Below are 10,475 nucleotides of genomic sequence, written 5' to 3' on the forward strand. Positions count from 1 at the left end.
ACTTTTTCACACCACTGTATAATACGTAAATGTATTAATAAAACAAAAACGAGCAAAAACACTGAAAATGGAGGAAAAAGAAGATAAAAGGTGAAATATTTGTAATAAGTTGGTTGTTTGTTCAACCACAAAGCATCTGAATCATAAAACAATCCACGAAAATGTCTATAATAAGAACATGTTGAGTTTATATTATATATATTTTAATCTTACCTTACTGCTTACTGGCATTCTTCCTTTCCTAACACAACACGGCGTCCTCACGACATAAAGACACTGTTCCCGTGTGTAATGTGTGTGTCGATTCTTGTAGGACAACGTGAAGCCGTTCTACCGCACTCTGATCAACTTCCTGGCTCACAACAGTCTGACCGTGGTTGTCTTCACGTTGTCCATACTGGCCAGCCTCACTCTGAATGAGAAGGTCGGAGAGAAGGTAGGTGGCAAACACTCTCTACCGGGATCTACTCGCATTTAATACGCCTGTGAACTGTTGTTATATTTAATTTATCGTTTATTCTTGGATCCCTATTGGCTGCCAACAAAGTACAGCTGCTCTGCCGGGGTTCACACACAGAAATACACACATACGCCTATAAAAAAAACACGTCTAATACGTCCTTTTTTAGTTTGCGTTTGATTTCTTAAAGATTACAGTTTTTATCTCGACAGCACAAATGACGTGTTGTTCCTTCTTTTCGTTGGTTCCCCTTTTCACTTCACTTTTTATGCGTTGTGTTCTAGTTGTCTGAAGATTTGCATCAGAAGGTTATTATTGGGGGTTGTGTCAGCTCTCCACCGCTGTCCGTCTCTCCTCCAAGCAGGAGCTCACTGGTGGTGAAACTCTGCTCTCACACACACTTAATATAACTGATACCGATCAGTAAACAGGCTAATGCACACTAACAGAAGAACAACTTAACAAAGTCGAGTCAAATTAAATTTGCATCCTGAGTCTCTTCAGGAAGAACAGTGGACTCGGTCCCGTCCTGAAGAGAGCTTCAGTGTCTCATATTGATTTGGACCGCGAGGTGCTTGTATGAGTCTTCCCCGGATGATGACCAGCATGGCTCATTGGTTTTGCTGATTGTGAGCTTTAGGTAATTGTTGCACTACGTGACAAAGTCCTCTGTAAGTGCAGCGCAGTTTCTCACTGGAATTATACATCAGTAATACACTTTTTATTAAATCCCTTCAAAGTCTTCACTACATATGAGTCTGGGCAGTTGGGATGTGTAAACTGCGAGGCTTTACTTTAATTGCAGTTATTTCCACTGTGAAAATAAACAAAATAGTTGTGGACAAGCTGCTTAATACCAGTCAGACTAACTCATCTTCTGTTTGTGGGTTTTTCCTTCAGCTCTTTGATGCAAAGAACATCCACCAGACTTTCCAGCTTGTGTTTAACATCATCGTGAACGGTGATGGTACTCTGACTAGAAAGTACTCCGTTGACCTTTTGGTTGACCTGTTGAAGAACCCCAAGATAGCAGTTTATCTTACTAGGTACGGCCACGAGCACATACATTTTCTCACGTAGAGTTTGACCGCAGTGTTTGCTTCTCGGCCACATTAACCTGAGTGTACATCTGTCTATTTCAAGGTATGAACACTTCTCAGCGTGTGTGTCTCAAGTTTTAGGACTGCTGCACTCAAAAGATCCGGACTCTGCAGCAAAGGTTAGACGAGTGGACGGTTTGCACATCCTGCATTTATCTGTATATGATTGTGTAACTTTACAAATGCACAGAAACCATCAGAGGTGTCAAACAAGTGTGTTTGATGTTATGTTGTGCATGAAATCATGTGTTATAATGTGACGCTCTGCAGCTGCATCTGCAGTAACCACTGACCTTTTTATGTGGTGGAAGTATGTTTGGCCTTTATTAGACAAAGGTCAGTAGATATATAGATCTATATTCACATCACTCTCTAAACAGCCTCAACCTTTTTCTCAATTAAAAATTAATAAAATTTCCCGTCACAGTTTCATCTGCGTGTTGTTTGCAGGTGTTGGAGCTTCTCTTGGCCATGTGCAGTGTCTCAGGTCTGCGTTCGCTGCTGTGCGAGGTGGTTTTCAGACCAGCGGGACCCAAACTCAGAGCTGCAGGCCGCAGGCAGGGCGCTGGACCGGACGGTGGGCGCAAAGCTGAGTGCGGACTCGCCCTGGTGCAGTGGCTGAGCTTGCCTGTGGAGGGCGCTGAGTCCTGCTCGCTCCAGACCCTGCAGCTGCTGAATGAGCTGCTGGAGGTACAGCAGACACTGACGAGACCTCTCAGCGTGGCGTAGTTGTTTGACCAAAATCTAAAAAGAAAAGATATTTATCTATATTATAAATAAATATCAGCAGCTTTTTTAAAGCATGTTTGCATTGAAAGAAATGAAACACTATAAGATAAGATAAGATATTCCTTTATTTGTCCCACAATGGGGAAATTCCGGACGAAATTCCTATGTAAGCTTTTGTACATTTACAGACCAAAACACCCAAATTTATTATATTAATTATATTATATTAATCATATTATAATTATTATATTATATTCATTATATTAATTTATATTATATTATATTTTTTTTTTGCCTACATTTACAGACCAAACACCCACAATTTATTATTTTTCTTGCATATTTATCTGTTTTTGATAGTGACATGACAGGAGTGGGAGATTATTTTTAAATACTCGTGCAGATCTGAGACCTTTTCAGCACTGACAACAAAACCTTATTTTGATGGTTCAAAAAAACTCTTTTTTTATTTACCACAAGCGGCTAAATTTCTCAAATGGTTAAAGTTTGATCTCGAGCAGACATGCAAACACTTTGTGTAAATCAATTAGCAAAATTATGAATTTAATCAGTAAATATTTGATGCTATCTTTTAGTGCCTGATAGTTTTCCATACTCAGTGTTCCGAACGCGTTTTGTTCGGTTGTGTCGCCTTGTGGAAAACCTCCTGTACATGTTCCAGCACTAGATGAGTTAAAATGACTTAGAAAAACTATATTTCCATAACTTAATAACGTTTCCAGTTTCCATAAACTTCCTGCATTCAGGTTTAAGTGTGTTTGAGTCTCTCTTTGAGTTTTATTCTCCGCTTCCTTTCCCTTTGTGTCGGTCCAGGAAGCGCTGGGAGCGGAGAGTGTGTCTGACTGTGTGCTGAGCTTCGTGGAAATGTTGCTTCCAGTCCTGTTGGGGCTGCTGAAGGGCCTCGATCCTGCACAGGGAGACTCTCACCTGAGGAAACACTGCCACCGCATCACACACGTCACCAGTCTGCTGCTCAATATCCTTTACCTGTGGGTGTGTGTGTGTGTGTGTCTGTCTGCGTCCGTTCTGAAGCCTTAACTCCTCCACTCCTCTGTGCTGAGGACGCCACCAGATCTATAGTGTCCCGCCAGGTGAGCGCCCAGCTCTGCCTCTCGCAGGTCGAATCCCTCCTCTCCTGTTGTCATAGCAACAGCCCCCTCACCTGCCTCCCTCCCGGCTCTGACAACGATCTCAGGTGAGTGGCGGCCGTAGTTTCCGATCGCCATTTCACAGCAACTTGAATGACAATTAATAATTAATATTTACAAATGTTTATATCCTGCTATATTGATTTTGATTAGACAAGACTTAATTATTGATATCAAATATTTGCTGATTAAAAAATCTAATAAGGGTTATTAATTGTTGGAGCTTAGAGAAAATAAAGCTTGTTCTGAAATGATTTGTTGCTTAATCAATTAGTCGACAGAAAATCAATCGGAAACAAATTCTGGTATTTGATTAAATATTATTGGTCATTTATCAGGTAAAAACTTTAAACATTTTCTTCTCAGATATGAGGATTTTTACTTTTCTCTTTTTCTCTAATTGTAAATTAAATATATTTGGNNTGACATTTTATAGACTAAAGGATTACTGTTATTCAATTAATCAAAAAAAAAGAAAAATCTATGGATTAATTAAAGTTACCATTAGTTGCAGTGCTCATTAATGAGACTATACAGGGTTAATTGTACAGTTTCAGTCATTTCATCATAACAGTTGCTGACTAGAGGCCTCGAGTTGTGTTTAACAGCATGTTCCTTATTTAAATAACTTCCATTTAGTTTCCTGTTAACTTTATTTACATTAATTCATTTGTGTTCCCTCAGCTGCTCTCGTTTTTAAACTTAATAGCGTATTAAATACAGTAAATTACCCCACCCAACAGCATATACAGTCTATAAAATTAGCTCTACAGCAGCCTGCTACAATATTAAAACCTTCATTAAAATCATCTTGCGGTCTTTGTGCAGAGTTGTGTGTGTTTTTGTGTTTTCAGTCAGCTGTATGCAGAAGCTCTGCTGAGGACTCTGGAGTTAATGAGCAAACTGAGGCAACAGGTGAAGGACATGGAGACCAGCTTCTACAGGATGTTGCAGGTACACACTCGTCTATTCTTTCACCCACTATGCTCATATCATTTGTTTTTCTTCCTGCTCTGTGGTTTTCTCTGTGGTCGACCGATACGGGGGTTTAACTGTTAAGCTGTAGAGTTGTTTAAGGGAGGGAGCATTACTTTATAACTTAATGTATATTTAACAGCAGCCTGTAACTGTTTGAGATTAGATTTGCTGTAACTTAGAAGAAACATCACCACCTTCCCAAAACTCGCCCAGAAAAGGAAGGAGTGACCGCTCCCCTCTCCTCTCTCTTCTCTCTGTCTCTTCTCTCTCTCTCTCTTTCTCTCCTGTCTCTTCTCTCTCTCTCTCCTTGTTTCTTCTCTGTCTCTCTCTCTCTTCTCTCTCTGTCCTTCTCTCTCCTGTGTCTTCTCTCGGCTCTGCTGGTGTTCTCCTCTCTCTGTCTCTCTCTTCTCTCTCTCTGTCTGTCTCTTTCTCTCTCTCTCTCTCTTTCTCTCTCTCCTGGTCTCTCCTCTCATCTCTCTCTCTCTGTCTCTCTCTCTGTGTCTCTTCTCTCTCTCTCTCCTCCTCTCTCTTCCTTCGGTCTCTCTTCTTCTCTTCCTCTCTCTCTTCTCTCTCTCTCTCTGTGTGTCGACCTTCCAGGACCAGAGGATCGTGACTCCCCTCTCTCTCGCCCTGACCTCCCACCACAGAGAGCGCGTGCAGACCGGACTCTCGCTGTTGTTTGAAGCTGCCCCCCTCCCAGACTTCCCCTCGCTGGTGTGAGTCACTCGCTGGAAACAACACATTTAAATAAAGTCACAGGATGCAGATATACGTATTTCTTTACACGATTTACAGGAAGATAGATAATAGAAGTCGTATACAGTCATTTATTTGGTTTACAGTCCATCTGTTTATAGGACTGTACATTAATCTAACCATCTTTCTGAAGTTTGGGAGAAAGTATCGCCGCCAACAACGCCTATCGCCAGAGAGAGGCTGAGCTGTCCGTCAAACGTGTTGCCGTGCAGGAAGTCCCACCTTCCAGCATACTGGACTCCTCCAGCAGGAGTGTCCACAGTCTGGTTGAGAAGATACAGAATGGGTTAGAGGTACAGTATGTATGTGTTTATAACTTCTTATGTTGTTGTACTTACTTCACGTTCAAAGCTTTATTTAAAAGCCTACAGTGTTTAAAGATACGATCCTTTTCATTTAAAGATTTGGATCATTTAATAGCCAGAAGTCGTCGCTTTGAGGCAGAGCTGTTTGTTTGTTTACCATCCTCACACATCTGCTCTCAGCTTTTATTTTGAAATGTGTAGCATGTCAAAATCTGAATTTATTTAGAGCTGCAGAAAAACTTTATATAGGAGAAATGAATCACAAATTCAGTTAAATAAATTAAATAAAACCAGAAACGGTGTCCGTCAGGGGTCTTCTATCATAATCTATTATTACCATTTTAGTAATTTTTACTTAATTACATTATTTTAATTATAGTGACATTAATCACTTGCAGTATTGCCCTTTGCCAACAAAAAAATGGTGTAACAAACGTTTTAAATCTTCTGTCTGTGCCGAACAGCACGGTGAAAGCCTTAAGATGAACTTTCTTTCAGCTGTCAGTGTGGAATGATTTATTTTCTCTGATGTTGTTGTTTTTTTGTTGTTGTTGTTGTTGTTTGTAGCTGCAGGAGAACGTGAAGGACTCACATGTGTCTGAGATCATCGACGTTTATGAACAGAAGCTCTCCGCGTTTGTGGTGACAAATAACTTTCCTCTGTTTCTGCCCCCTTGTGTTAAAACCCCCCCGCAGAGGAGTTTATTATCAGTTTACTGTTTGAAGATGATGACTCAGCTCTGTGGTATTATTTAAGGCTGCTGTTGATGCAGATGTTCCATTAAATTAGATTTAATGCTCGTACATTACCAGCAGAAAACTACTGCTTAAAAAAACAACCGTCGACTTTGAATCAATTAATCAATCATTAGTTTTATGATTACTTAGTTACAACATACAGTGAATTAACCCCCCCCCAACCCAGATATTAAAATGCATCTTAATAACAAACTAATCAAATTGTAAAATAAATAATAACTCAGTGTGGCTGCAGAGTGCTTTTACTTTAAGCACATTGTTAATATTTACATGCTTTTACTTAAGTAAGTCCTTCCAGTGACTTGTAACTGGAGTATTTTTAAATTGTGGTATTTATACTTTTAGTTACATAAAAGAGTATTCACAAAGATAAGATGTGCCGGACTGTTAAAGACATTACATTTCATTAGTTTTATAACTACTTGAGGGTTTATTGCCACGTAGGTTTTCACATACAGTGAATTTACCTCGGTAGATTAACAATAAACTCAGAAATATAAATAAACAACACAGAGAATATGTTATAAATATATATAATATAGCTGTTATTTAAATGAATGAAGAGCTAAATACTGTGCAGGTTAGCAGTGTGACATATAACCATATGGATCTGCTTTTAAAATGACGGCTGGCTCAGTTTTCTTTAACAGTAACGTCTCTTGTGCGTCTCCCCGTCAGTCCAAGGAGAGTCGACTGCAGGACTTGTTGGAGGCGAAAGCTCTGGCTCTCTCTCAGGCCGACCGTCTCATCGCTCAGTATCGCTTCCAGCGGGCTCAGGCTGAGGCGGAGGTAACGTTCACTCACACGTGGGGCAACGGGAATGTGGCGGGAGTTTTCTATTGTTTTACTAAACTCTGCTCCTCAGTTTAACCTGCAATCATTTTGATCCGATTTTCAATGGGCAGAAAATCAATTGTCCAATATTTTGATAATCAATCAATTATTTGAGTCGTTATGGAGCAAAAATGCAAAGAAATTACTGTAATTTTTCTGTTTTATGTCAATTTAAAGACATTAAAAGACATCAACTGGGATAGTTTTCTGACATTTTAGAGACAAAAAGCTGAATTGAGAAAATGATAGTGAGATTAATTAACAAATAATAACTTGCCTGTATGTAATGAGAAAGTGAGGCAAATCTGATAAAAACATTTTATTATTATTATTATTTTTATTATTAAGTACTTACATTGATACTCGTTATCAGCAATTATCCAAAAGTAGTTCCCGATTCAATCTTTAAACCTTGGATGTTGAAAACAAACTGTATTCCTGCTCATTATCTTTTTATATGAAATAAACACAGTGCTGGTAGAGCGCAGTCGGTCTCTCCGGCCGCAGTTTGATGCTTCCCCGTTGCTCTGCAGGCCTGTAAGCTGGGCTCTCTGCTGAAGGAGGCGGAGCGTCGGCGCGAGGATCTGCAGTGCGAGCTGGGCAGCCAGGTGCTGGAGGTGGAGCGCTCCAGAGCCGACATGGAGGAGCTGCTGCAGCACAACGCCCGGCTGCAGCAGGACTCGGAGGAGCACCAGGCCCTCAAGGGAGCCTACAACGCCCTGCTCAACAGGTCAGAGGCAGACAGACAGACAGGCAGGATAGATGGAAGAGACAAGATTTACTGTTATATACAGCTGGGAAGTGCTGACAAAACTGTGATGTAAATGTCAATAAGTTCATTCTTTTAATAAGTAATTAGTAGTAAAGTAAGTTTACTGCTCTAAATCCTCATAAGTGGTACATTAGGGGATGTTTGTCAAACAACAGTTCATCATTTTTAGATGAAGTTAGAACAACATCCACCGGTCAGTTAATCAGTCGGAGCTTCAGCAGCATCACGTGTGTGCAGGTTTACTGGTTTAATGTCTGTAACCGGTGAATCTCCTGCGCAGGTTCAACGAGAGCGAGCGGCTGCTGAAGGAGCTGCAGGCGGCTCACATCTCGCTCACCAAACAGAACGACACTCTGAGGAAGAGCCACGAAGCTCTGCAGCTGCAGCACGAGAAGTAACCCACGCACACTTTATTTAGTTTATTATTTATCTCTGGGCTTTTATTTATTTTTCATAAATACAGTTGTGAGCACATCAGTCAGCAGAGCGCTGTTTAAATACTGTCTGTCTTTCTCAGGGTGGCGTCGGTGTTGGAGGACAGAGAGGAGGAGATCAGGTCTCTCCACTCAGATCTGCAGCAGAAGAACAGCGACATCACAGGTCGGTCCGACCTCAGTCAGCTTGTAAAACCTAAATGCTCAGAGCCGCCTTAAAATAGTCTTATTTTTTGGGATTTCTCATCAGAAATAAAATAAAACTAAAAACTAGAGCCCGACAAATATGGGAGTTTTGGAACCGATCCAAACAAACTTTAGTTAATAGCAACAAACATCAGCAGTATTTACATTTCTGCTTATTCATTTCTATAATTAATTCCCGGCTGCTTTACGTTTGCCTCGTTCCCGTCAGGTCTGCGCGGTCAACTGCGGGCCGAGGAGGAGAAGGTGATGGAAAAGGATCGAGAGAGGAAAGATCTGGAAGAGACGGTTGACGTTTTGAGGAAGGAACTAAACAAGACGGAGCAGGCCAGGAAGGACGCCAGAATCAAGGTAACGAAGAGGAGAGAAACACAGGAGACCACAAACACGACAAAAACATTAAAGCTCCAGTGCATTTAGAATATTCATAGGTATGTTTTCATTAGTGTATAATCACCTGAATATAAGAATCATTGTGTTTTTATTGCCTTAGAATGAGGTGCTTTTATCTACAGACAGATTTATATATCTGTCTTCTTATTATCTAACAAACTTCTGATGTTAAAGTTTACGGCTCGTATTTTCAGGCATCTTTAATCTGTTATTTGATGCCATCTGAACTAATAGACTCCCATCCAGGAGGGAACGCATCAAAGTTTGAATAAATTCTGTTTGGTTCAAACTTCTAGTAGAACTTAGGTTTGCTTTGAAACATTTTTTTTTAATTTCAATAAACTTAATTCAATCTTTATAGTCCTGTAATCGTGTGGTAAAAACACACATCAGAGCCAACTTAATGACGATAACAAACAAGAACAGATGTTTTCAGCTAATCTAAGATGGTTTTTAAAAAGTTTATTTAGCTGAAGAAGTCAGAACATTTTCTCAATCCATAAAGGAGCAGTTTATTGAAATCAACACGCCTGGAAATACGTGGTTTTCACTGGACAATAAAGGTTAAAGATTGTAATCTGAAAAAGTAACTAAAGCTGTCAGACAAATGTAGTGAAGTAAAAAGTACAATATTTGTTTTATCACATGGAAACACTCAAGTAAAATTGAGTAAATTTACTCGAACTTAAACAACAACAACGTTCCTACAAATGTCAGATATTCGTATCTATTCAGTATCTAATGTTTTAGAGATCCGAAGCGCTGAACCTTTGGTCGCTGTGTCCCGTATTTTTCTTCCAGGCGTCGTCTCTGGAGCTGCAGAAGAGTCAGCTGGAGACGAAGCTGAAGCAGAAGGAGGACGAGCTGAACAAACACTCTGCGATGATCTCCATGATCCACAGCCTCAGCAGCGGCAAGATGAAGAGCGACGTCAACCTGTCGCTCTGAGGGAAGAAGGACAAGAATAGGTTTTAAAACTTTTATGGATAATGAACTTTTCTACTCTTAATAAAATATACTAAACTGAACTTGTATTTTTAAAGTCATAATAAAATCTTTGTATGTGTTTGTGTTGTGGTTGTTTGGTAAATAAATGATGCACTTAAATCCAGTTAATATATAATAAGATATAATACTTTTGTCATTCTTTAAAATACATGTATGCTTATAGTAATACCACCTTAAAGAGATCCTATTTAATCCCATTTTTCCACACCAACTATGAGCTTAATTGTTCTCTAGTGGAAATAATTAATAAAGGGAATAAAATAAGGGAAAACAGTTAAGATGATTTTGTACATTTTCTGTAATGGTAAATGGTAAATGGAGCTGTACTTGTATAGCGCCTTTCTAGCCTTCCGACCACTAGTTCACCTTGTTACTTTTAATAGTAATGAAGCCACTGTCATCCCTCCGTCCTGTCTGTAGAAAGTCCACGTTGAAAGGATTTCACTTCAGCAGCAGAATCGTAAGACTGATGATTAGCTTTTTGTTTAGGCTCGTGTTTCTTTGGGTCTTACCTGACCACTCCTGATGTGTTCCTGAGGACGGAGGCAGCGAAGCTCTGGGTGACGCCCACCAG

At 40.0% G+C, this 10,475-nt stretch overlaps 1 protein-coding gene across 1 annotated transcript; it reads left to right on the forward strand.

The window, feature by feature from the left end:
- Positions 1-313: 313 nt before the first annotated feature.
- On the forward strand, positions 314-9,960 carry cip2a (cellular inhibitor of PP2A; the record flags this gene model as incomplete). The annotated part of the gene is given in 16 exon segments (XM_035667439.1): positions 314-436; positions 1,361-1,506; positions 1,604-1,679; positions 2,011-2,250; positions 3,124-3,286; positions 3,358-3,505; positions 4,313-4,412; positions 5,034-5,152; positions 5,326-5,485; positions 6,065-6,139; positions 6,935-7,045; positions 7,624-7,820; positions 8,143-8,256; positions 8,380-8,462; positions 8,712-8,851; positions 9,695-9,960. Coding segments are annotated over 16 exon segments (2,142 nt in total), but the record flags the coding sequence as incomplete, so codon positions are not given.
- Positions 9,961-10,475: the final 515 nt, after the last annotated feature.

The sequence above is a fragment of the Morone saxatilis genome, unplaced genomic scaffold (genome assembly GCF_004916995.1).
Source record: "Morone saxatilis isolate NCDOM2014 unplaced genomic scaffold, NCSU_SB_2.0 Contig0, whole genome shotgun sequence".
Taxonomy (NCBI): Eukaryota; Metazoa; Chordata; class Actinopteri; family Moronidae; genus Morone; species Morone saxatilis.